At 45.6% G+C, this 26,902-nt stretch overlaps 1 protein-coding gene across 1 annotated transcript; it reads right to left on the bottom strand.

Annotated features, from left to right (window-relative positions):
* Nucleotides 1-161: 161 nt before the first annotated feature.
* LOC144159142 (calcium-activated chloride channel regulator 1-like) lies at nt 162-26,175 on the bottom strand. Its single transcript, XM_077690446.1, has 14 exons — nt 25,974-26,175; nt 21,846-22,005; nt 20,601-20,898; nt 19,569-19,675; nt 18,174-18,347; nt 15,251-15,372; nt 13,702-13,816; nt 11,939-12,166; nt 9,709-10,008; nt 7,737-7,958; nt 6,077-6,356; nt 5,363-5,527; nt 3,939-4,250; nt 162-2,348 (listed from the first exon to the last, which is right to left on the bottom strand). The coding sequence occupies exons 2-14, from the start codon at nt 21,999-22,001 to the stop codon at nt 1,891-1,893; spliced, it is 2,937 nt and encodes a 978-aa protein (XP_077546572.1). The 5' UTR covers nt 22,002-22,005; nt 25,974-26,175; the 3' UTR covers nt 162-1,890.
* Nucleotides 26,176-26,902: the final 727 nt, after the last annotated feature.

The following is a 26,902-nucleotide window of genomic DNA, read 5'->3' as shown; positions in this document are numbered from 1 at the left end:
TAACGCGGGCACGATCAACCAGGGATAAATTCATTTGAACAATAATCGTGGTGTGCTAGCGTTAGCAATCACTTGTTTACAGCACACGTGCAAAACGATAATTGCCCTATTCGTTTACACCAACAAACTGAAAAACAAAAACAAAACATCACCTCTGAGCATTGTTCATACAAATAAGCTTTATTGAAAACAATAAATAAAACACTTGCTCTCTATGGCTTTTTGAGATGACAGGAATCATGTTTTTTTTTTACATTGAGCGGTTGGCAAAGCATCTTACATGACAGTGCTCACAGCTTATGACAAGCGCGTTACGCTTCGCCAAACAAACAAAATGAACGCAACCCCCTGTAAGATTTTCACAACGCAAGAACTGTCCATACAGACGGAACAAAAAGTAGATCTTTTTCCGACACAGCAACAAAACAAAACCCAAAACAACAACATTAAATAACAGAAGTCTCCGCACTTGTTTTCTATCATAAAGTTGTACTATGAAGTGCTGGCACCGCTATGAGCACGGTCGAACAACCATCGGGACAGTCGGAGTGATTGCTACGTGTTAAAGGAAACTTGCCCAAACAAACCAAAAAAGGCCCGAGTCAAGGTTGCTTATCTTGCCTTTCTCAGTCATACCCTTCCTAGCTTAATGCTTCAGGCTTAACACTATCGACGATAAGCCTGCGTAGGTTAAAAATTCTGCCATAAAGGGGACCCGAAACACGCCTTAGCCAATCTTTGACCCCCCATGCATGGGTGTGAAAGAACGCCATTCGGAAAATCCCCTGTCGGGAAAATCGGGGAATTTTCTCTTTTCCACTTCCCCCTCCCTCAGTGCACATATGTCCCCGTTTCCTCTGTACTTAGTCAGGCCGTCATTTCCAAGGCGAACCTGCATACCCACAGACACACTCTTTACCCACGGCACGCTCTTCTTCCCTTTTTTGTTCTCGGTGGCTATCTTGCCTTCCGTACACAATTTACTTTTGCTTCAGACAACCCCAGCTTCACAACCCTTGCTTCTCTCAAGCTATTTCAAATAGCTTGGAGAGGGACTGGCCTGTGCATTGATCGTAAGGGTTCTCGTTGTGCGTAAATGTGCAGTAATTTGCTCGATCAGATCTCAATGATCCTACGGTCTCAATATTGCGCTGCTATATTCAAGCTTTTCGACAAATATTTCCGGGCCCGTTTGAAGACACATAGAAAATAACAGTAAGCGGTGACGGTATATCTTTCGTCTCTAAATGTTTCCCCGAGAAATTGGTGTAAATTATCAGCTAGTGCATCATGGGTGGATTTACAGACGAGCAATGAACGAAGGAGGCAATGGACGCTATCAATGCTTACGTTTCGCATTTAACAGTCAGCATTCCAGTCAAATAGTGACTCGTAGACTAGGACATGGCATAGAAATCATCTGACAATAATACCGAATCTATGACGGCAGTTTTAATATTACAAGTCAGCAATGTGCAGGCATTTGCTGTTCCGAAGGCCTCAGAAGCAAGGTGGGCATGATGTCATCACGATTCATATGCCACATTCTACGCGGTGCCATTTATATTTAACCGCAACTGCGACCCGGCGAATAAGGGGTCTGTTTTTACAACGCATCGAATTACCGACTGGCGTCATGACATTTCCGTGACAATGTAGCTGGGCTGCGAAAGCTTTAGAGATGCACTAGTTGTTTAATGCAGTCAGTAGAACAACCCTCCGAGCTGGTACTGCTATGGCAAAGGGGCCACTTCTGCAGCCATTTGAGGCGTGTCAACAGCGCATGCTAACCCTTTATTCTTTCGTTGTATTAGCATGGGAATCGTCATTTCAAGATCAACATCCCGAATGCAATAGCCAAGCTCTTATTACCATGTAAATGAGCATTTCTCACAGACTAGACACCGGCTTTCGTGGGGGTGGCAAGTTTGCACTCTGCTTTCGATGACGCCTGGTGGCCCAAACACCGGCGGCGACGAGAACGGCCAGAACGGCTAAAGCAGCCAAGACACTAACGACCACAACCCACACGGGCGTTCCCTTGGTCGTCGACGAAGGGGAAAACTCTGGAGGGCGTTCGAACGTTGCGCGTGCAACGTTGGAAGCCGACGACTCGAGGCCTCTCTCGTTAACCACCTTAGCGGCAAAGTAGAAATCGAGGCGCGAATTATTTTGGGCGTAAGACAGCAGGTCATGGGGAAGGGTTATCCGCACTTGCTGCCTCGAGCCGACTGGTCCGGCCTGGATGCTTGTGTCATTGTGGCCGTCGGCGGAAATCTCCAATCCTGACGTGAAATTCTTGACGAGATTCTCCAGGCTTGTGGAGGCCCTCAGAGAGATTCGTGAGGCTGCATGCACAAAGAAACGAGCTGCATTTTAGTCCGAGTATTAAGCGAGCAGTATGCAGCGAGGATCTTTAGCCACTCTACTTGCTCACGGCCGGTAGAAGAGGAAAGGTCGATTTAAAAAGGTGGAACGAGAGCATACTACCAATTCTTTTAGGCTGCAAGTAAAAAGCGACCATTAGGTGCCGACTTGACCTCAGTGGGGTGACATAGTTCCCTATTAATACATGCAACGTTTTCTGGCCAAACGAAGCTCAGAACAACAAAAGCAATCTCAGGGTGAGGTGAACGCTATGAGCTAGTACGCTGATGTATTGCTTTTCTAGTTTGGGCAGGCATATCTCGAAGTAGTAACCGAACTCTATACTTTTTATAGCTAGCGTAGAGGCTTCGGGGTTTATTTGTTGTATCCAGCTCCCGCACGTTAACAAGAAAATGCTAAATTGAAAATTAAATTTGGGCGGCTGGAATTCAATTGTGTCGTGAATAGTTTCTTTCTGAAACACGACGTCGCCCTGGCCGTTTTAATTATCGGCTACATCCCCCTACATCCCCGTTGGTACCATGGTCGTAGTTTTCTTGAAAACAACTCTACAAATAATTTGCTTTTGGCTATTTTTTTTCAAACGTCCTTAGCCTTTGTCGTTTTAAAAGTTTCAAACACATTATTGTACTGTGCACAAATCAGTTGCCGTGGATACATTAGCTGTAAGTGAAGAAACGGAAACTATTAGAACATACGCTTCCCAACGCTGTCTCACTGTTCTATCGTTTAAGGTTTTAGAGGGCAGCCACTCAAGAGTATCCAGAAACACGAAGCTCCCTGAATACTTGACACGTTCGCATGCGCCAGTGACAGATTCTATCCAGGTTCGCTCGGCCGTTGCCAATAGCTTGCTTCGTAGCTGCGTGCTCTCTCCTCCCCGTTCGCTCGCCGATAATGATGCTAAACTTATACTATGTCATCATCATCATCATCACCAGCCTATCTACGCCCACTGCAGGGCAAAGGCCTCTCCCATTATTCTCCAATTACCTCTGTCCTGTGCCAACTGTGTCCAATTTATCCCCGCAAACTTCTTGATCTCATCTGCCCATTTAACTTTCTGCCTACCCCCTGCAACGCTTGCCTTCTCTAGGGATCCACTCTGTTACCCTTAATGACCAGCGGTTATCTTGCCTTCGCATTACATGCCCTGCCCACGTCCATTTCTTCTTCTTAATTTCTACTAATATGTCTTTAACACCAGTTTGCTCTCTGACCCACTCCGCTCTCTTCTTGTCCCTTAATGTTACACCTATCATTTTCCGCTCCATTGCCCGCTGAGTCGTTCTCAATTTAAGTTGAACCCTTTTAGTGAGCCTCCAAGTTTCTGCCCCGTAGGTGAGTACCGGTAAGATGCAGTTAACCTATATTACATATTATACTATGTAATATAGGTTAACTTGTTAAACGATGCTAACGATCACTTATGGCAAGTGTCCTTAGGTGATTGGTTCTAGGTTTTCGCCTCCTGAGAGGAACTGTACAAGGGGCCTCTCCTAATTTGAATTACCGGGAATTCCTTAAAAGCTTTACTGTTCTGAACGTACCATTTCCCGAGTTCATGTGAGCTCCCGGGCAGCTCCAAGTCAGCAGCACGACGTGCTTTCCGTCGTCGTCGACGAAGGCATCCTCCACTCCGAGGTCCTGGATTGAGCCCGGAGGAATGCTGGACTCGGTGATCTCGTTGCCCAATCGGAACGAGCCCCCTTCGGCAATCCGGCTAAACTGGGGCGCCTTCTCAGAGTCTAGGACGATCGGCTCGGCGACGCTTATGTCCTCGTCGACGTAGACGAACTGGTTCAAAGGTATGCCATTAATGTGTTCTGTTGGTGGGGCAAGTGTAGTACTTCCGGTGCCATCTGGTAAGAGAAAGGATGGGGAAGCAACAAAGAAATAATTGTTAACTACGACACAGGAAAGTAATGTGAAAACAGGCCGTTAACTGGAACAACTAATTTCTTCAAAATATTCTTCCTCCAACCATTGAACAAAATAGCAATTTGGTGTCAGCACTTTTTGGTCCATTTTTTGGAGGACAACTCGGCAGCAAGTGTCTTAATGGAGGTCGTATTACGCTAAAATCATGTATTGTAGAATATAAAGCATTCCTTGTAAAATAAACTCAGTTTCAGAAACCTGTATATACCATTGAATCCTCTGAACTGCCTTCAGAAATCTCATGTTGGCTCCATTCAAGTGATAGGCGAGACTGTGCAGACGAAAATTAAAAAAACACGTAAAACCAGTGCCAATTCATGGGATCATATTGACAAAGTATTACGAAAATTACGAAGCCTACCAATTTCTTTCTGTGGGACTACATGCATCTTTCGGTATAATCACTATCATCAGGGAACGGTCACCTAATGGTCTTGTCAATGTCAGCGTCAGCTGTCCAGTGTTTATAAAGGCGAGAGCCTTACGTCTAACGAAATGTGAAAAATGAACGCTAAAAGGGACCGTGTCCGGCGTCAACACGAATGGTACAAAAGTCACGTGACCCAAGTGGTGGGAACTGCGCCGTGAAAGAACGCAGGGCTTCCCTGGAACCAATTCTCGGCTTTCGCATTCTTACATGTAAGCTGGGTTACAATTTGTGAGTGATGTGAGTGGATTTTGAGTGGAGTTTGCGTTACTGTAATATTGTTATTGGAACATATACCACTTAGTAGTTCCTGTTGTATCAGCCTTTCTTTAATACCCCTCTGTGCGTAAGTGCGGCTGTAGGCATGTATATAAACGGGAGCATATCCAAAAGGTCTATTGATAAACTCTTCTTCCAGCGCACCACAAATGCTGCCATCCTGGCGCAGACCGCAGTGGTTCCGTTGCCGAATCAGGGCCGTCAAGAGCTGGAAATCGCACGGGTAATATCCCAGAGACTTTGATCTTGAGTATAACCTCGGTTTAACCAAGCGTTCAGCTTAAGCGTATATGCAGGCCGACAAATTATTCAAGATGTTACACGCACCGACACCTGGCGGCACGGCTGGAAGACCTCCCGATGCCTTCCTTCCCTTTATGATGACAGACCGGTTGCTGCTGACCACGTGAGCTGTGACCGAATAGCGGCCAGCGCCTTCGAATTGTGTGAAGTAGGAGCTGTAGATACCGTCGTTGGCCGTCACGTCAGCGCCTGCGGTCGCAACAAAGAAGAGGAGGACCATATGAGGAGACATACGGCTCACCATTAAGAGCCTCGCACGACATTTCTCACTGCAGAAAAGCAAAGTGAGCTTTATGAATGGAACAATTCTTGCAAGTTCTGAAATTTCAAAACTTGATATAAAATCAAACACATCTTCGCAAAATCCAGAGAAATTTCTTTACCTACGGCAGTCGACTCCACGAGATCAATGCTTTCCAGTTCTCCCAACATGTCAATTCTGCCTCTTTCCCTGCACCCTACACCCTACTATGTCAATGCTCCTACACCCCAAATTGGCCTCCTGTCCCAACCACTTCCTGAGAGGGGCAGCAGGCGAGCTCCCGCCTGTACGATTAGTTTCAGCTGAACTTACAGATGCAGCTAGCTGCGCGTGCCCAGCACACCCTCGGCCGAGGATTCCGCCCACGCGAGCGAACGATCTTCCGTTTTACTCTACATAGACGCTTATTCGCACTCGTGATGTATCAAACGTACGGTGGCTTCTTAACATTTACTATAGCGAACCCTGTGCCGTACCGATGCCGTCGTCGAAGAGTTCAACTTCCACCTCGTGGGGTGGCCGGGGCCTGATGACAGTAGCCGTGACTCGGGCGTGAAGCACTGCGTGTGGGCCTTTGCTGACCTCGGCGTAGATGGCGGCTTCTTCTGCGTGGACCACTTCAGTGCGCTTCAGGAATGCGCGCACCAGCACTGGTTCCTCTGACGGGTCGCTGGCCAGAGATGTGGCCCTCACGTGCACGTCGACGCTGACACCGCCGGTGATGTTGTGAGACAGGACGAGCTTCCATGTGCCGGGCTGGATGATAGTCAGGACAAAGCGGCCGATTTAAAGTAGCAGAAAAAGTTATAACACGGTAACGACAAACGGGGACGAAGAGGCTACCTTAAACCACTTACAAACTATTTCCCAGCGGAATACGTGCCTGCATCTCGTGTTCCCACTTCAGTAATACGAAACATGTATATACTGCCCCGCACCACCCACCTTGCTCGACACAAGATGGGAATGCACAACACACAAACGCCCCATTGTTCCTCGCCTCCAGTTGTTGCCCCAACATTGAGCAGTGGAAGGGCGCGCTGACTAACTTATGTATGGAGGACCAGATGACTCTGGTCTGTGAGACCGGGACAGCGACAAGATCCCAGAGATATCTGGACTGGGGTGCCCCAGTCACGAAAAGGAAAGCTTAGACCATCACCTCATTTGCTCACTACAGTTTGTTGCTCCTCCCACAACATGAATGCCGGCACTGTGCCGTCTTCTAATACTCTATGCTGCCTACATTTGTATTCAACCATCTTGCCTCTGAAACCTCTTCCGTTTTATTCCTACCATTTTATATTATGCCAAGGGAACAAACTGACGGCCGAATATTCCGATCGATGCAGTGGGCCTGCGCTAACAATTCGATTCCAGTTGTTTGACAATTTATTATTTACAGACAGTACTTTCGTGCGTTGCTGGGGAATTTTAAAAATTCCATAGCTCAGCATTACCTCGTCATGACTTGTCGCAGTGTCTAATACGGTCATTCTCCGTGGAAGGAAGCTCTACTGGTTAAGAGGTTCTGACGAGGAATATTCGCAATTTTACTGCGACGCCGTATACGTATAACCAGCCAAGGAAATTTTCGTGTCCGCATCAGCAGAAAACTCCCAGCCTACACAAAGAAGCACTCGAAGCAGAGCCTCTGGTTTCACTGTTTTTAGAGCTACGTGTGTGAATTCAAGTGACGCCGCATCGGTGATTGTTGCGGGCGTCGTTTACAGCTTCGCAGTTCAACTACCTTCACAGCGTAGATTGGAGCCAATTTTCGTAGCACCGGATGATAGATCAACACATTCGCGCATAGCACATGTATGCAAAGAGGTTGCCCACTTGCCGATTCGAGCTGTCCAAATTATGTTCCATCAAACGTTCGGGTTTTACGTATGTTTTCTTATGTCTGCACTTCCAAGCTTAGGAAAAAATTTGTTGCGGGCTACGATTGATTTCCCACTAAGGACGTTTCCCTCTCCTACGCTGAAGATAAGTCCTTCGTACAACCGGAGCTCTGCGCTGCCACTGTCCAGACCTCAGAGACTGCTGTTTTCTTTACATTTCGTGTATTCATGTTTTTCGAACGAATATCGTCCTGAATTGCCGTGCGTTTGTGTAGTAGTATGTTCATACCGTGGCGATGCCCGGGACTTTAAGTGTGATGTAACTATCCGTGGTGCTGGGGCCCGCTTGCAGGCACTGCTGGCAGGCCTTGCCGTCGGGGTAAAACAGCTCCACTTGCAGTTTGGATGCCTCGCGGCCCAAGACCATGATCGTGGTGCCGTTTCCCAAGCCTCCATCGATGACAATCTCAAAATCTTGCTTGGCCACAATCTTTGCAGGTTTTTCGAAGATCTGAAACCAAGGAGTTGCATAAATTAACACGAAGGCTGCAAAATTCTGCAAAAATTCATTTTAGCAGCACTACCGCCAGATGCACTGAGAAGTAACACAAGTGAACCTCACGTGGCAAAGGTATGGCACCAACTCAAACATGAAGCTCACCCGTGCAGTAGTTTCTATCTTATATTGTTCACATGAACTGTAAGCAGCGTAAGTTAGTGAGTAGAGTAGAATTGTGAGCACTGTGAGTAGTGCAAAATTGCTCGCAGGTGGGGTACGGAGTTTTGGGAGAAAATCCCTGACAAGGAACAGAAAATAGGCACGTAGTAATAGTTTTTAAATATAAGATTTTAATGACACACAGGAAAATAACACTGGCCTGAGTGAATGAGAGAGAGTGAGAAAGCCAAGAATAGAAATCACGGAATTCAACATCGGATGTGTCCGTACGAGGTCCCTTGATATCTGCAACCATTTATTTCCGCGATATTTTCGGTTACCTTCAGATCCGTCGCCTCGATCTGGTTTCGTAACCCGAAAAAACTCTGTCAGCACATGTATATTTAAATAAACTCAGCCTAGATTATTCAGTAGTCCTCTTTATAGCGTTTCTCATGGCTCAGATGATGCTCTGACGATCTTTAAGTATTACGATTTTTTTGTGTGTGTCTACGATTTTTTGGTGTTTCATCGGTGTAGGGGGAAAGAGGGTTCGTTCGGAGCGTAATAGCTTCTTCAGGCAGGCTTCGAAGTGTGCTAAAACTTCGATTCCTCTACAGCGTACTTATAGCTCATTGACATTTTACACGTAAGCAGTGATTGCGACACGTTTTGCAGACTTTTTTCCGTCTTCGCAACGCCTCTGCTAGCTCAGAGCCTTGTTAGCTCAGAGCCAGAGCCTCAGGACACTGTCGACGGATGTGTGGGAGGTTCTCCGTAGGCGTATTTGTCTGCCTCTACGTGAACACAAAAACTTCGTGCCGCAATCTTTTTTGTTGCATTTTCTTGCAGTAAGGGCTGAAATTAAAGTGTAACGTTCTTCAACTCATGAGTCGAAAACCGTCCCTAATGTGGCCTACACCAACTTCGACAAGCGGTAGCCGCTGGTCGACAGGAAAACGGAAGGAGGGTGGCGGACATTTTACTGCGCCCTAGTTGAATAGAAAATAAACTACCTCAAGAGAAAAATCAGCCACATCGTGTCCGATTCGTATTATTTCACACAAAAAAAAAATTGTAGATATTGATACATTTCAGTTTAACTAGGAGATATCGGAAACCTCCAGAATAGTACTCCTAGATCAAGAATTGTGCACCGTGTTGCCTAAAAAAACTGTGGTCGATCCCTCTGTCATAGGAATCGGTAAAACACGAAAGTGAAATGTCCGGCGAAATCTGCAGCTGAGCATGATTTGCTGGTCGGCAGGTGTCTTGTGGGTGTGCTTGGCGAGCGACATCCTGCTGGCGGGTCGCTTCGGCAAAGCTGTACTGGCGTCATTTCCGTGATGGATATGACGTCAGTGAAATCTTGGTGTATCCCGAAATAAAACACTGTCATGTTAAAACATATGCAGAGAGCGGTTGGGAGCTTATATCATCACGGAAAGCTCTAATCATATTATTGACCATTGTCGTGTCGGCTTGCTGTGTGACCTCTTGACTGTACACAGGAACCGACAGTGTTAGCAGCATTTTCTTTGCCCGCAATGTCGGCGGGAAACACTCCTGTTGACCCAAGCGTAGTAATCCCGAGGCGGCTTACCACGACAGGTTTGTTAGCGTCGTCGAGCAACGAGACGGTGGAATCCAGGAAGGCCGATTCTAGGGCTGCCGCGACGTTGCGCTGATCGTCCCTCAGAGCAAAGGGCTTGCCACCGGTAGTGAGGGCAAGCTGTTCCAATTTATCCTCGGCCTCGGTGCCGAATGCAATCGTGTTCACCACGATACCAGCGGCGACCAGTTTGTCCTTGACATCGGCGATGTAGGGTGTCTGATTTTCCTCGCCGTCGGTCATGAGAATGATGACAGAGCCCTCGGTGCGTTGCCCACCTTCCAGGAACATCTGCGAAGTTCGGTGTACAGCAAGGAGAGAGTAGTGTTCCTTTTTCTTTTTCTGAGTAAGGCCTGGCTTAGTCGCAGTAGGAACTGCCACCGCATGGGAGTACATTTTGTTCCCGTAAATAAATTTTGCTAATAATACCTTGGTTATAGCATTTTACAGCATTGAATTAAAGAGCCAAATGTAAAGACGGCTATCAATTACACTTTCTAAACTTTTAGGAAAGGATGGGACTAGAGATGTCAGTTGTTGAAAAAAAAAACAAGAAACCACTAAGAAAAAAAGTTTCTTTTCGTTCTTTTTTTTTCATCCAGTATAACTTTAAAATAACAGAGCGTCTCCGGAAAAATCCGTTGGGATGCGACTAACTGGAAAAGACGGAAACGCCTTCTGAAATCAATACCTTCGCGTGAAATTGTGCGCAGATTTTGAGAGCGGAAGCTCTGATGGGACTTTTGTGATGCAGCATGTAACATTTCTATTCTTTAGCGAGTTAACGGAAATGTTTATCGGGCCCTTCACTCTCATCAGTGATTTGAAGAATAAAGCCACTGATTATCGAAGACTTCTTCGCTGCTGCATCGTGTCTGCGGTGCCGTCACCACCACCTCTCATGCGGCACACATCCGGGTAGTTCTTGTTGCAGGCTGGTACGGTACAGAATTGGCGCTGCAGTTACCCCACTTGGCTGCGGGTCTTGGCGACCCGGGTTCAAATCCCATTCCAACCCAAATACGTTTCTCTGTATATTTTATTTGCTTATTTTTTTTTTACAGCGAACGTAATTTGGTTTCATTCGTGTAGTCACCAGCCACACGGCAACTTTTCGAGCTTGATGACACATCTAAGCTGTCGCCTTAAAAAGTACGCAGAATTTTTATCGATCTGCGCGGAATCGCCTTCTTTCAATTTTTCATACTTTTCTGAAAAAAAAAAAAGAAACATGAAGAAGAAACTGTTTTTTTTTTTTTTTTCATGCCCCTCAAAATTTTATGACAGCTTACATTTCCACACGGGACTCCGCACAGATGCTTTCTGCCGTTATAGCGAACCCTTTTTTTTTCCATAGCCCTACCTTGTACCTCCTCCCGCTCACTTCAACACACCATTTATGTTTTGTTTCTAGTGATAGGAACTTCACCTTCTGCGATGCCAATGTTGAATAACAATTTCTTTGAACTAATGCTCAACACAAAAGTCGCCATACTGCGCAATATTAATTTTTTTTCATTTGCGTTCATGCAACTGCTAAGTACGCACTAAGCCCGTTATTGGTTTAGTTTAGAAATTGGAGAAAAGAGCTGGGAATTCGTGGCTGTCCTAAGTACCCTGTAATTGTCTGATCTGACTGAGGGCATTTTTAGGCGGCGTTCAAGGAGAATCATACGCAGTACAGCACTCGACTCCATGGATAAATACGTATCTCTCAGAAGAGTTAATTTGCTTCTGCCCATCTGACATGACGCGCAAGTGAAGTTTGGCATGGAATTCATATGCGTGTTGTGATAGTACTTTTCCCATGAGGTTGGGATTTATTTAGTACTGATTTATATGTACTTGTATCCCGGCTTGGCATTTTAACAGCTGTGATACAGTGCAAAACAACGCATGTTTGACAAACAACCTTACCGTTCTTTGTACACTCATGCGTTATACATACTTTGCAACACAATATTATACGTCGTCAAACAGCATTTAGCCCGAACAAGTTTTTTTTTTTCGTAAAGTTTTCTTTGCTTCATTTCGATCCTGCTTGCAGTGAAACCGTCTCAACGTGGAGTATCGGGACCGTCAGTTGGGATGCCCACTATAGCGGTAGCCTCTCATATACAGCTATCCGAGTAAGAAACTACCTAGATATGGCAAACCACAGCATGCGGTATAATGCTCCAAATGTTCTCGTGTACCAAAAAGCACCGTCCTGCTTCCTCACCTGAAGGGCCATTTCCAGGGCACATCCGATGCATGTACTACTATCGGCACTCAGTGTACCAATGGTCCTAACCAGGAAATCCCGCGTTGACTTCTCCACGTATTTCAGCTCAGCCAGCTTTTTGGCGTTGTAGCTGAACGAGACTAGCCCAACTTCAAGCCCGTCCGGTATGAGCACCTGGACGAAATGGGTTGCTGCCACTCTGAGCTGGTTGATTCGATCATTGGCCTGCGGCCGAAAAAAAAGAAAATTATCAGGAGGACGAATGATACGTGCAAACATTTTCTTAAACATAATCCTCTCACTGAAACTGCATTAAATGCAGTTACAGTCGCTCTCGTATATTTAAAGTCCGCATTTCGCGGTAACGATTATGCTCATGCATGCCACGTTGTCAAAAGATTTGCTCTTGCAGTTAACAGTCACCGACACACTTGTATGCCGCATTTGGTGTCTGGCATTTTCGCATTGTTCGCGTGCTGGGCAAGAATCCTACATTAAAAGATGTGCAAGGCGGATAAAAATAAACGTACGTGTCATTCAGCAAAGCCACAGTCTTTGCATTTGCAGGAAGGCTTGGAAAAGGGTTAAATGAATGGGTATGGGGGTGAGAGTTTGGGGTAGACGTCGCGGACTCATTTCAATGGACCTCGCGTACTCCTTGGTGTCTTCGAACCACCATTTGAGAACCCCTGCACTACTGCATGAAAACGACTAATTGATTGAACGACAGCTCTCTTGTGTGGCGATATTGTGTGGTCAATCCAGCTGGCCCTTCGGTTGCAAGACACTTACTCTGACCTTTTCCTAAATATTCTTAAAAGGTGTTCCTCTCAACGTCAGCAATTTAAAACGGTTCCTGTCGCCAGTTTCAAAGTGATACTGGAATCCTCACTTTTTTGCTGTCGCTGAGTTTGGGATATAGGCTTCGCACTAAAGATTTATCGTAACACCTCATCTTTTCACAGTTAAACGGTAAAGCAGCCTACACAGCACTCGAAAAAGCATCCAAAATTCAGATACCAACAATGATCGACACATGAGAATAATATACTGCAAAGAAGAACAAAATGCATGCACAAACATCCCACCATGTCCCACAGAAAATTTCGAACCGAAAAAATTCGATGACAGAAACTAGCGTACAGGTCCATGTGAAATTGCCCTTTTGAGGCGACCAAGAAAGTTTGTTTACACACGTGCCGGCGTGTCTCTATTTTACAATAGCCAAGCATTTTCTGTACCCAGTGATGCGGCTATGTATTTCGCTCCTTATTCAATTTTTTAACCTTTCGAGCACCGGTGCCTGCAGTTTTCAGAGGATTTGTTGTTTGTTGAAAATAAGCCGCGAACTGCTAGCATTTGCGTTTAACCGGCAGACATTGCTAGCTTTACAAACCTATTAAAATATATTCTCGCTCTATCTGTTTCCTCAGCGGCAAGCACCGCCTGTAATTGGACCACGGAAGCTCGCAATTTCAACGCACAAATATGCCACGATGGGATGTTTTCGGTGTGTATTAAAGAATCATTATTCTTACGATAAGAAGTGTGGTGAAAATATAGGACGGTTTTTTTGGGAATCACAGGGACCTGATGTTTCTTCCGTGTGATTTCAGTGGGAATTTTGAAACTGGAAATAAGGGTATTTGAAGAATTTTTGATGAATTTGCAAACGTTCGGGGATACTTTCTGCCTGGTGAAATTAGACGTTGGCCCTGTGATTATTCTCGCTGCTTTATTTTAAGCATTGTCATACTCACGCTCATGCTGCCTGACACGTCCAAGGCAAGAATTACCCGCCCGAGGGTGCCTTCTCGTTTTTGAACTTCCCTGAAGTTCACCGTGATGGATTTTTTCGTGTCACTTGGTGGCAGGCTGAAAAAAAAACAATAGGGGGAGACATGTACCAATTACCTAAATGCTGGGAAAATCATCCAAGGGTAACTAGACGTAGCATCTTTAAGCACGCAAATATACAAAGCATTTCTGGTTTTATGTGCTGGTAAGGACATGAAGAACTGGACATATAATCTCGTGCGCATATGATTGTGTTGAAACACTGCTTTGCCCCTTCGCACTACGCGGGACTATTCAACGGCGCTGTTAAACGTCGTAGCAACAGTTCCTGTTTTTCCTGTTAGCATAAAGGGATTCGCATTTACGCCACACGCACTTATCCGAAACAAAAATTAAACACTTGCTTTCTAACTCCGAAAGTGTTCCAGTTTCAAGTTATAAAAATGAGTCACATTTCTGGGCAACTCAAAATCCCACCCAAAAATTCCTAGATCACTGGAACGGAGTGTAGCAGCATTAATGTGACCTAACTAAAAAACGGCCCTTTCTGCATGGAAAGTGCCACATAAGGTTGCACTGCATGGAATTCTGAAATGTTCCAGCGCATCGAATCTACCAACGTGCACAAACTTTCTTTTTTGAGTACCGATCGCCTGTGGATGGTAATATAGCATCAAAAAACGAGCTGCAAATTGCGTTGAGGGTGACTTTAGGCAACAAAAAAAACTGGGTATGCAATGCGGATTACACAAAAAGGACAGAGATTGAGAAATCTAAAACTCTTTGTTTTCTGCTCACCTGTCTTATGCCATGCGTGGGAAATGTACGTGTATGGCACAGTTAGGATACACCTGGAGCTAAGATAAAACATATTGCACACAAGACATACTGAAAGAGCTATTACGTTAGGAACCGGAGCTTGAACAGTATTGATTTCAGCAGTATAGTGCGGAAGTGACCGTACCAGTAGTAGTAGCAGTATGAGTTGTGCAGTACTGCCAGCAGCAGCAGCAGCAGCAGCAGCAGTAGCAGCAGTAGTAGTAGTAGTAGTAGTAGTAGTAGTAGTAGTAGTAGTAGTAGTAGTAGTAGTATGGTAGTAGTGGTAGCAGTAGTAGTAGTAGTAGCAGCAATAGTAGTTAGTAGAGGTACCAGCTGTACCAATAGTAAGAGTAGTAGATAGTAGGGGCAGTGGTGTTAGGAATAGTAATAGTACCTGTAGTGGTGGGGGCAGGAATAGTATTGATAGTAGTGGTTGTCGTACCACTAGCCGTACCTGCAGTACTAATACTAATAGTACAGTAAGTAGCAGTTGTAGCAGTACTAGTATCTCTGGTACTACTATTCTAGAGCATTTTTTACGGTTCACAAAACTTGTGTTGCTAAATTTGCGTTACGGCTCTCCCACGTGTATTCTTCCTGGTGTGTTTCGCGCTTATTAGGCATTTAGCTTATATAGAAACATTCATTTTGCTCTTTCATTGTTGGAAAAAGGGAGGGAGAGCTCGAACACACTTCTCAAAATCTTCGTTGGCGCTGATCACTTCCCAGGTAGACCTGCGATTGCAGAGGTGGTTGTGCTTGTTCGGGGCGAAGGCATTGTGCTTTTTTTCCTTGTCGTCGCAGAACTCCGACACCTACCAGTGAAAACGAGCGAATAAGTTTCTGAAACCAGCGCATGCTCGCGTAAGCCATTTTGTACCGCCAACGTAAGAGTACTAGGCCAACCATTGCCGGCATGCCTCACAAGGCCTACTCACTCACTGACTCACTCACTCACTGACTCACTCGCTCACTCACTCACTCACTCACTCACTCACTCACTCACTCACTCACTCACTCACTCACTCACTCATGTGCACTAACTCAGTCACTCCGAAGAAGAGGCATTTGTACATCACTGTGAAACGTATCCCGTTCTGGCATAATTGTCACTGCCAGTCGGATGCGGCTTATCATCATATTACACAACATCAAACGGGGTAGTGCTTAGCTTTTAATTCCTGAAACGTCTCTTCAACTGCTGCAAATTTAACGGTCCTGTAAGGGCATTTTTCGAGAAAAAAGACACCGTCCGTTCTCTCAGCCACAACATAGCTCCCGAAACAAGTACCTGCAACTGAATTTTGGGGGTTTCGCGAGGCGAAGCCACACCTGATCATTGAGGCGTGCAGAAGGTGGGGGCTCCGCAATATTTTCGCCAAGCTGGGGTTACTCAGTGCACGCCTAAATTTCCAGTGTAGTTTGAGTCGGTCTGAATCAGTCGGTTTGCGTTTGCACTTGTTCCTAATTGGCCTAACAGACCACCTCAAAAATCTCCCGTATTTCAATCATAGCGCTCGCACATTTCACGGAGCCCGAAGCCAATTGCGGCCTTCTACAATTGCGACAATAACTCGCTGCTGATCTCAAGAGATCTAGACTCAGCCAGATTTACGTTGTTCGCAGTAAACCAGCACAAACGCGAATTGTTGGACGTCGTTAACAAAGAATTACAGACCGGGAATCACTACACCCGGTGAACTTCAAGCTAAGCAAGCGTGTTGTTGTTGTAAACATTTACTTGAGCCGGCAAAGTTCCAATTATATTTAGGTGGATTGCATCTTCTTAGTTTAGAAAGTCGCGAGCGCACGTGAGAATTTTTTTTTTCGAAGTTAACAAAAGTAAGCATAAGGCCCTAACGATGTCGAAAATAAACGACATTTAAATACAAAGAATACGGCAATTCAAACTAAAAAAGCGGGCCTTTATCTGTTCATGCTTATGAAAACCGACCTTTGTGCGCACTAGGGGCTTGGAAAGAAAAGAAGCATACTACGTCGCTGCTCCGCTAGTACGGCTATGCGCTAGTAGTGTCAAGAACCTTTCGCACTTATGATCAAGAGCGCCAAAGTGGAGGCGCCAAACTCTAGACGAGCACAACGATCGAAGAAGACGGGGTAAGACCTCGTCCTGTTCTGTTGCAGATGTGTTCGCTAGGGTTGCCCCTTCACATTTGGCTGTTAAACCATGAACCGCCAACATGGAAACAACAAGTTGTTTTAGACTTTTGTATCACTGGCAACGTCGCTTTTAAGCCGGCCGCACTTCGCAATTTTAGCAGCACTTCCAGTTTTCGTAGGCACATTTGAATGTTGACGGTACTTGTACTTAGGTGAAGATTATTCAAAAACAAAATTCCCGACAAAACAAGAGGAAGAAGAAAAAAATTCCCGCATTTCCCCGAGGGGAAGAATGTGAAAGTGCGAATGCACGAGTTGAATTTGCGCGGTTCGGTAATGTTCGCGAAAGAGAGATCTCACACACACACACAACTACAAAGAAAGAAAGATGCATTTATTCACAGACACCTATTTGTGTTGTCGTTGTACTTGATTGCTAGAGCGGATCTCAGCTTTGAAATTTCGTGTTAGTAAGTACTCCTTTAAGCAGGTGCATTAGCCCTTCTCACGCCCGATTCTTGGCCAATCCCCCACGTGGGTATGTGCCATGTCAGCGGCCAGGCAGCGCGCGCCCATCTCCCCCCGTTGCCAAGGAAGACGAGGAGATTCCTGGCCAATCCCCCACGTGGGTATGTGCTATGTCAGCGGCCAGGCTGCGCGCTCCCATCTCCACGTGCGCGGACATCGCCGGTGGACGCAGGTTCAGGGTCGCTTAAGAAGTGCATTGCACTTAAAATAGTTTGGTGCACTAAATTCATGCGTGTTTTAAAAGCCAAAGCTTACTTATTGAGACCGACGGCGCCTTGGGAAAACAAACTAATGCATTTTCCCGCAGACAAGCTGTCCATTTAGAAGCTGGAATAAGATCACTGGACGTACGGCGCGTGCGTGAAACGGGGCTGTCATTGTGTCAGTATACGGTTACTTGCAAACCGCGAAAGAGGGATGGTTCTATATAAGCCAATTCACCCATCGATCATGAAAAAGTACAACAATATACCCATACATATCATAAACCACGCATCGGTATACATCTAGATGGTTCGTATAGATGCGTTTACATAGCGCGCGAAAAATCGTTGTAGCTCTCCCCTGTGTTCTGTAAATATGTCACCTCTATCATGTCTCTCCTCTCTATGAATCTGTCATCCTCTGCCCCAACCCCCACACCAGCTGGCGTTCCGGTGTCCACCCCTAGGTGTGACAATTTACGCCTGCTGGTGGTCTTTCCTTTCCTTTTTCTTGACAATAAATTCATTCATTCATTCATTCGTTCTTCGTTTGCGATTCGGGTCTTTGAAGGTGGGACGATGAATTGGACGCACTTTCAGCGAAAAGTGTACGAACACTTTGCGAAGGCTTTGGCGTGCTTTGGACGCAGATTTGATGTGAGAACGCTTTCGCGCTTCCCTCACCTTTCTTCAGGAAGAGGTGGGACAATCTCGCTTCAGCACTCCATCATAAGTGTGGACCTCTGCGGAATTTCCGCACTCACCCCTTCGAGGTAGGGCATAAACATGATGGACGATGTGACTGGATCCTTGGTGTCCGCGATGAATCTGGCCTTGCACTTGGAGGAGACGCGGCAGCCCTTGTAGATGCGGCACGGTTCGCCTGAGTCGGTGTATGCCCTGAACTTGATTCGATCCGAACACGTGCTGGCCCGCACCTGTTGGGAAAGCGTAGGCCGAAAATCGCAGCTACCTAGGATCCAGCGGACCTCTTGACAACTTCAAGAACAACAAGCAAGGCAACGGAACACCGCGTGACATTCGCAGGAAGCGGAGACGTTGGCTCATCAACAACCGCTACGTTCTTTAAATTTTTCACAGCGCAAATAGAACGCATCAGCCCTTGCGAATAAAACACATCTCTTATAAAGTAATTTTTGAACTCCAGTTTCAGAACCTATACAGACCCCCGTAGATGATGATGATGATGATCTTTTTTTTCAAAGTTTTTCCTTTCCCACGTGTAAGAGAGAGAGAGAGACAGGTTAACAAAACTTGCTTAACAGTAGTCTATTTCATCTACCTCTTTTTTTCTTCGTACAAAAGTGCGTTCAGTCTTTCAAACCACAGCCTACTCATTTAGGTATCCTGAAGTATTCTAGTTTGCTCTGTTAATTTTGCGTCCGAAATACATTCGGGGATACGAGGCAAGAAGGCTCTCTCTCCAAAATCTGCCAAAAAATCCTCGAAGGTATAAAAACCAAGCGAGGTTTTTAGCTCTCCTAATATGGGTTAAGCTAACAAAATTATGAGCAACGCGAGACTCCTTGAAACCAAAAGAAACGCTGCCGCCTGTCACAAAATACTCTGTACTTCCCTAACGCACGCAACACTTCCTGCCGGAGGGTATACTGGAAACGTTAAATGGAGGGAGAAAGTTATCATGACCTCGCTTCAGCCGCCCAAAATATCGTGGGAAATGGCTGGCTTGTTTTTTTCCTTGCCCCTTTAAGAAATATTGACTAATTTCTTAGTTAATGCCCTTACGGCTCATTTTCTTCAGTTCCGCTCAGTTTTGTGTAGAATGCCAGCAGTTTACGGGCTAAAACGCACTTGTAGGAAATTGTGTTGGGAATTTTTTCTTGACTCCTTTCTTTTCCTACTTGTCTTTCTGTGTAATTATTCGCTTTTCTTTCTACCTCACTTTTATTTTTCGCGGTTGTTTCTTTCCTTCGTCCTCTTTTTTAAACTATTTATTTATCTTGTATCTTCTTGTTTGCAATCCTCTAACTTAAACTTTTTTACCTTCCTTTCTTTCGTTCTCTCTTTGAACCATTCTTCAAGCTCTAATCGTGCACCCATTGAAAACTCAAACGAAAACTCAACTCCACTAAGTTGCTCACTAATCAGCGACGACAAGTGCCAGTTTCATATCTCACCATGCCAAACTCGCAGTACATAACCGGGTACCGGAAGCTCTCCGGGTCCCCGTACTCGTCGAACACGCCGTACCGGAAGTGAGCCCACTCGTGTACAAGTTGGTAAGCTGAAAAGATGATGTAAATTAGTTCAGGATGGGATGTCACCGCTAAGCCTACTTCGAAAAGTTTTTGCCGGACTGTTTTAGGGTTAAATCTTCGGTAACAAGAAATCCAGACAGCACCCTCATTACGGTGTATTTACGTTTGAGGCAATCAGTGAAACAAAAATAGCGGTAAATGTTCAGGCTAATTAGCGAACGTTCGTAAATAATAACGCAAATAAAATTATAACAATTCCTAATTGATACTTCATCCCAACCCTCCTGAAAGGTTGCGTATATACGGAAATATAGGAATACGGTGTACTTTCCTAGAAGGACACAAAGCCGCAACAAAACGCGGAATATTTTTGAGAAACACACGTGAACAAAATAGGGCATACTTATCCAAAAATTTGACACCGATTTTATGCCTAAGTTTACTAGAACCGCCAAATCATTGTCCGCATGAATTCATTCCGTATATACGGAGTATACGGAAAACATACAGAGCATCATTTTGCGTATTATTGGAGATAAAAACACAAAACCTGTGCCAACCGTTTTTATTGAGCACACAAGTCTGATTCCCTGTGTTTTATACTAACATCTACTTTCGGTATGCTTGGGGGCGGCATAATCCGTATGAACTCCGTATTCCCATAATTCCGTATATACGGAACGTTTAAGTAGGGCAGTAGTTCATTAGGGATGTTAGAAATTTTAGCTGTGACTTGGAAAGCTCAGTTAGCCTTGGTTATGAAGTTTAACGGTTTGGTTTAGATTGGATTTGAGTTTAACGCACCGCCGCTGCACCGGCGATAAGGTCCGCCGTAGTGGAGGGCTTCGGATTAATTTTGACCACTTTGGGATCTTTAACGTGCGCCGAAATCTCGAACACGCGGATCGTTTTCGCTTTTCCCTCTAATTTGTAGTCCACTGCTTTCGTTACCTGGGTTAACGTAAATCTCGGACATGGATCCGTTCATGTTGGCCAGGAACCGCGGCGTCAGGTGGATGTACTCTCCGCGCTCCCCACATCCTCGGGGTTGCAGCGTGTACGGCGTGTCCCCGTACTGCGGGTTCTCGGTGGCCACACGGACGTCGGCGCCCGGGAACATGTTGGCCGCTGTAACCTCCGCCCGTGGCCTCACTGGCCATGTGTCTGGCACGGCAATGGTCACGCTGCTGAAGTGCACCCGGCCGCCGGTGGCTCGATGCAGAAACGACGAGGCAGAGGTGAACAAGGCCTTCAAGGGAACAAGGCATGCTCATTGAAGTTGCAATCAGATTTCTTCCACATCATCAAACATGATGCGCTTAGCAGGGACGAAAGGTAAGCAATTTCGATCATGCAAACTTAATCCTACATTCTTTACCAACACAAACCCTTATGGCGCAATGGGTCTGTATCGCGTAAAAGGCCTACGACAATTACGAGTGATTGTGCATACGTCAAACGTCCCATTACCGTACCTCATTCATCCCCAAAGTCCTACAAACTGCCTTCATGATAACGTGCTCTTAAACCACGAGGACCGTTCCTGCAAGGCCTCCCTTCCTATTGTAAGGACAATACGCGGATACTCGTTAGCGCTAACTTTGCGACGGCATTGCGCCACAATTAATTTTTTTCTTCAACTAGCTTGCTAGGCCAAAACAGCTACAACCCACAGCCTAAACCAGGTGTTGTTTTTAATCGCAGATTGGGTAGCCCAACAGACCTGCGACATGAGGCCAAGCTTACCCGGCTCATGGTGGCGTTGTTTCAAATCCGAAGTGCTAAGCGAAATGGCATCTTGAAATGTAATCATGAACAATCAAAATTTAGAAAAAAAATGGATGAAAATGGCTGACGATTATGATTCTCCCTAATGCTAAATTTTAGCGCAGCGCGAACTGCCGTCTATTCGGCGACGGCGCATAGCTGTTGCGTCTCGGGAAGTGATTGCATCACCAGCGAACGCACGACGGCGCACGCTTCTCTGGCCTTATCTCGCACCCCGTCGCCGCCGCCGAGCATGTTTGACGCGGCCTTGGAATACCACCCTACCCCACATACTTTCGCCATACTTTCCTGTCCTTTTCGCTACAACGGTTACAACGAGGCCGACGGCGACGGTAGATGCGAAACCTGAGTAGCGGGTGCTTAATTAAGAGGTCCGCCCTAACAGACTACTTCGGCAATGCACTGCACCTTGATATTGTCGATGATTCGCTCGTCGGGCTTCACAGAAGGGTGAATGGACACCACGATGTCTTCGTAGCCACCAGAAGTCTTGTTCAGCCGGATAGCCTGACTTGACCACGTGCAGCACGTTAGCACAGCCATAAGCACCGGAACCGACCGCATCTTTCTGGGAAACCACAAGGCAACAAAGATTTCGAGGCCTTTCACATCTCTGAAATAGAAGGCCACCGAAGCTGTTTTTATGTATAACTATGTTGAGTTAGGTATGGTGACTTATTATATTGATCGAACGAAGACACGCACACATACTTACCTTTCAAAATAATTGTGCGTTAATCCTCACACAATTTTTTTCGGGATAGTTTCCGCAAAAAAAAGAGTTACACCCATTTTCTGTAACCATACACCCGTAGACGGCAGCCTTGCCACATGGTTATCTGAAACGTACACTGACCCAAGCCCCACAAGATACAAAGCTACACATGTACCAAACACTAATTGATTGATGGACGGGTTTAACTCACCTACGCAACGCAGGCGATGAGGCGCGCTGTAGTGGCGGGCTCAAGATTAATTTTGACCACCTGGGGATCTTTAACGTGCGCCGAAATTTCGTACACACGGGCGTTGTTGCTTTTCGCATCCATCAAAAAAGCGGCCGCCACGGCCGGGAATCGAACCCGCGACCTCATGCTCAGCAGCGTAAAGCCTTCGCCACTGAGCCACCGCGGCAAGTTACCAAACACTAATACGCCCGATACTTGAATACGCCTGTGCCGTGTGGAACCCGCACAAACAATGTGACGTCAACCGTATTGAAGCCGTGCAAAAGAAACCCGTCCGATTTATCTGCCGCCGATAGGACCGGAACTTTTCACCAACTTCAGCCCTATCATCCTTGAAACTAACCTAACTTTCTGCGCCGACGCATCGAATAACTCAGGGTTTTCCCACCACATCATTCACTCTCCGTATCGCTTGTCATCTGCCGGCTATGTAACACTAGCTAAGCCGATAACAAAAGAATCAATTATTATTTGAACGTTTCCCCTTACCACCCACGCACTGACACATTTAAATATACTTTTTTTTCCGCGCACGATAGAACTTTGGAATTCTTTGCCAGGCCACGTACGTTCCCTCCAGTCGAATAAATTTTCAGTGCACTTCAAAGGGAAATGCATTGTTCCCCCTTCAACACGCATATTTTAATTTTAGTGAGTTATGCCTTGTCTGTATCAAATGTGTGGGCTCTTTGATGTGTCCGTGAGCAGGGTGCTTAGTCAATGGTGTATAACAGGCGTGAAAATGTTGTTTAATACGCATACCTTCTTTATTGTTATGCGAGCATATGTCTGTACTTTTTGTACTTTTGTTAGACGTAAACACTCGCTTCTTTAAGGGCATCTTTACAGACTCCAAGGCAGCTCTGCAAATTCTGTCAAGGAGGAGCAGGTCTTCCCCTCACCATACCGCAGCCGCCGATATCTCCTACCTTCACCACCTCGCTTGCATTGCTGGACACACTATAAAATGGCAATGGATACCTGGCCGCAGTGGTATTATTGGAAACAAAAAAGCCGATGAAGCGGCCCGTATGGGCCTTAACCACCGGAAATACCGCAAAGTGTACTTTACAAAAACAGACGCTTCCACCATGGCCCATCGCTTTGCAGTAAGTGAAAGAAACCGGCTATGGCGCAGCAACGAACCCAATAATGAAGTATTTTTGCACGCGATTGACCCTGATTTGACATCAAAACTTCCTAGAGAGCTCCCTCGTAGGCTGGAGACATTATATCATCGCCTACGACTGAACTCGGCCTACACCAACAGTTACCTCTTTCGCCTCGGACTGACGACCAACCCGTACTGCGATAACTGTTCTTCCATAGAAACCGTCGAACATATCTTATTAGAATGTGTGGCCTACTTGGCACCAAGATCCCGTTTTCTTGAAGATATTGAACGCCTAGATCAAGGGCCGGTAACTTTGAAGACCATCTTAGGACCATGGACTAGCCCCTCGAAGCAGCGTCAGGCCCTAAAAATTTTGTTTTCATATTTGGAAGACATTGGCCACATTTCAAAATTGTAAATTCTGTAACACAATCTAAAAAATAGTCCGCCAAGCCCGCCATACCACGCCAGTGTTTTTTTTTTGTTTGCTTCTTCGTTTTTTTCTCACTCTTTTTTTTTCTTTTCTGCCCACCTCTCTCTAGGGCCTGTTCTCCCTACATCCCCGACCCCTAGCAGAGAAGCATGTAGGTGATCACAAACGCCGGCAAAACTCTCTGCTTTTTCAATAAAGAGCCTTCTCTCTCTCTCTCTCTTTTGTTGTTTACTTTGTTTTTCATGTACGACTGCTGTACACCCGTGACTGCGCAGAAACGTTGTACATTCTCCCTACTCATGCTATAGCCCCACAGGGGCTGTAATATATTCAGACAAATAAAGCAATCAATCAATCAATCAATCAATCAATCAATTAATTAATTAATTAATTAATTAATTAATTACTTAATTAATTAATTAATTAATTAATTAATTAATTAATTAATTGATTGATTGATTGATTAATTAATAATTGATTAATTAATTAATTTATTAATTAGCTAATTAATTAATTAGTTAATTAATCAATTAATTAATTAATAGTAAACCTAGACACCAGGTTGCGAAAATATAGTGAAACTACGGGGTTGGTTATGCTGAGGTGCCGGTACGACTTTACACCAGGAAATATCTGGTCAAAAGGGGTGCGAAATTCTCTGGCTGCTTTGAGCCAATATTTCTTCTCCCAAAATTGAAACTCTAACACTCCCAAACACCAAGAGCCACTGACGTGTCCTTTAAATCTTTAAACAGGCACTGTGATGGATATATGAAATTTTATTTCCCTTCTCTCCAACCTACTTTGCTAATATAATTACAGAGTTAACTGAGTCACCCCTTCGGTAATAGGATGGACTGCAGTGCATGCGCAGGGAAGATGTAGGAGGCGGGCATGCGCATTAGCGGCCATATTTCAGTGCTGGTGAAATCTGGGGAAATTTCCACTAAATGCTGGGATTGAAGCATCTTTCCCATCTGGCAACGCTGGTAGACGGCAACGTATTGGCAACAGACGGCAATTCTGTAATGCTTACTCTGAACTAATTAAATATGACAAGCAAAAGAAAACTGGCGTATTGATAGAGTCGTCGTATCGGTCCATTTCAATATTTTTTTTTTTCGAGATACCTTACAAGAGTGAGATTTACAGAGCATTTTACACTATCTCTGGACTGAGCGCGTGCGATTCTTTGTCGACGCGACCGGATAGACGGGCACAATTCTGTCAGACCCTAACGCCAGACAGCTTCGCTGTAAGACACAATCACGGATTGCAGCCAATTTAGTTTACCGCTAAAAGGAGGGCGATTGCGACGTTAGAAAAATCAGGCGGTGCGTTCCCGCTTGGCTACGAAGCGAGGTAGGCGAAATGCCTCTACTCTGGAGGCCATCGATAAGGACAGTCGTTGCCGGATGTAGGGAGAAACGTTCGCGTATCTTGTTTGCGCGCAACACGGCATGGCCGATGAGAGCTTTTACCCCTGTGAATTTATAATTTCTGCACCCTGTTATCTTACAGCTTCTTGTTTTTTGTTGTTTGCTTTTCTGATGACGGCGAAAAGCAAAAACGCCCGTGTGGAGATTTCGGCGCACGTCAAAGATCCGCGGGTGATCAGAATTAATCCAGATCCCTCCACTACGGCGCGCTTCATCGCCTGCGTTGCGTCGGCGCGTTCAACCCTACAATCAATCAATCAATCAATCAATCAATCAATCAATCAATCAATCAATCAATCAATCAATCAATCAATCAATCAATCAATCAATCAATCAACCAATCAATCAATCAATAATTAAAATCAAATTTTACAGTTATGGAACTAAAGCTGAATCGACCATGCCAAGCTACTAACTGGCGAAAATGAGCTGTCACTTGAACGGCAGTTTTCGATCCTGTGTAAGGTGCAAACTCACTGAATAAATTGATTCGTTGAATTCAAGTGTTCGTGCGGGAAAATTCTGCTAAGTTAGGTGGGACCGCAATCCGAACCAGTCGCATTCACGTGGCAGTTGACTTACCTCGAGTGGCAGTGAATATCTTCCTGTGTAATGAGAACGATGGAGGGCCCACTTCACTGCCCTGGGGAGTACCCGAAGTTAGTCTACGCTCGGTGTATGGTTACCAGCGCTTGAAATCAATCGAGAACAGAGTAGAACGTGTTGGAGCGTCTGCGCCACTGACTTGTGCAAGGTAATCGGGCCAGAAGATATATACATCCTGCCGTGGCTACCTGTGTTTCTAAATCCGGTGCAACAGGGCTCGACAAAGGCAACTCCAACGTCAGCGATAAGATATGGGACCCACAGCGCAGGGACTCCCGGGTTGCTCGGATAGGTGATCCGAACGAGAAAGAATGCGCCAGGCTATCATTGCGCGGCAAAAACGGGCAAATAAGTCGTGATTGTGTTTCCGGCAATGCATGTCTCGCTTCTCTGTCTTCTGTCACGCTTCACATATGACTCGAAAACTCGCGCCCACTGCTCAAGAAATGAAGAGCTTGTGGGCAAACAGCAGAGTGCCTCTGTAACTAGAGCACAGATAACGCTGTGCTTTCGAGAAATGCAACAAATTTGTGACCTCAGAGCGTTTTTAGCCGATAGTTCCCGTACACAGAAGAAAAAACGAATACCATTAGCGTGTAACTGAAACAACGAATAGATTTTCTATCCTTGCCGCTAAATCGCCACTGAGGGAAAATCAACCTGCCAAAAAAAATGGGGTCATCGGTGAACCGCGTATGCCCTGGCCAAATACCGAAAGAGTATGTACCAGTATTGGCTCCGTAGAAGCGCTAAAAATTGCATTTGCTTATTTTCTCCTAATTTATCCCGCATCCAAAGGGCCCTGCAGTCGTCTGACTGACGTGCGTGCGCATACGTGACGGCTAGCCGACGCGACTTGAGGATTTTGTAGGATGGACGTACCTCAAGTGCGCCACTTAGTGTAT

The sequence above is a fragment of the Haemaphysalis longicornis genome, unplaced genomic scaffold (assembly GCF_048455015.1).
Source record: "Haemaphysalis longicornis isolate Haplotype H1 unplaced genomic scaffold, Haemaphysalis longicornis Haplotype H1 scaffold_10, whole genome shotgun sequence".
NCBI lineage: Eukaryota > Metazoa > Arthropoda > Arachnida > Ixodida > Ixodidae > Haemaphysalis > Haemaphysalis longicornis.
This window is presented reverse-complemented; position numbering and strand designations above follow the sequence as displayed.

Bases quoted from the DNA above. Each gene is read 5' to 3' on its own strand.
- LOC144159142 (XM_077690446.1), bottom strand. From the start codon at position 22,001: ATGCGGTCGGTTCCGGTGCTTATGGCTGTGCTAACGTGCTGCACGTGG. The intron at 20,899-21,845 runs GTGCAGTGCATT...GTTCCCTTGAAG, and splicing joins GAATCATCGACAATATCAAG to GCCTTGTTCACCTCTGCCTC. The intron at 12,167-13,701 runs GTGAGTATGACA...TTTCGGCCGCAG, and splicing joins ACGTGTCAGGCAGCATGAGC to GCCAATGATCGAATCAACCA.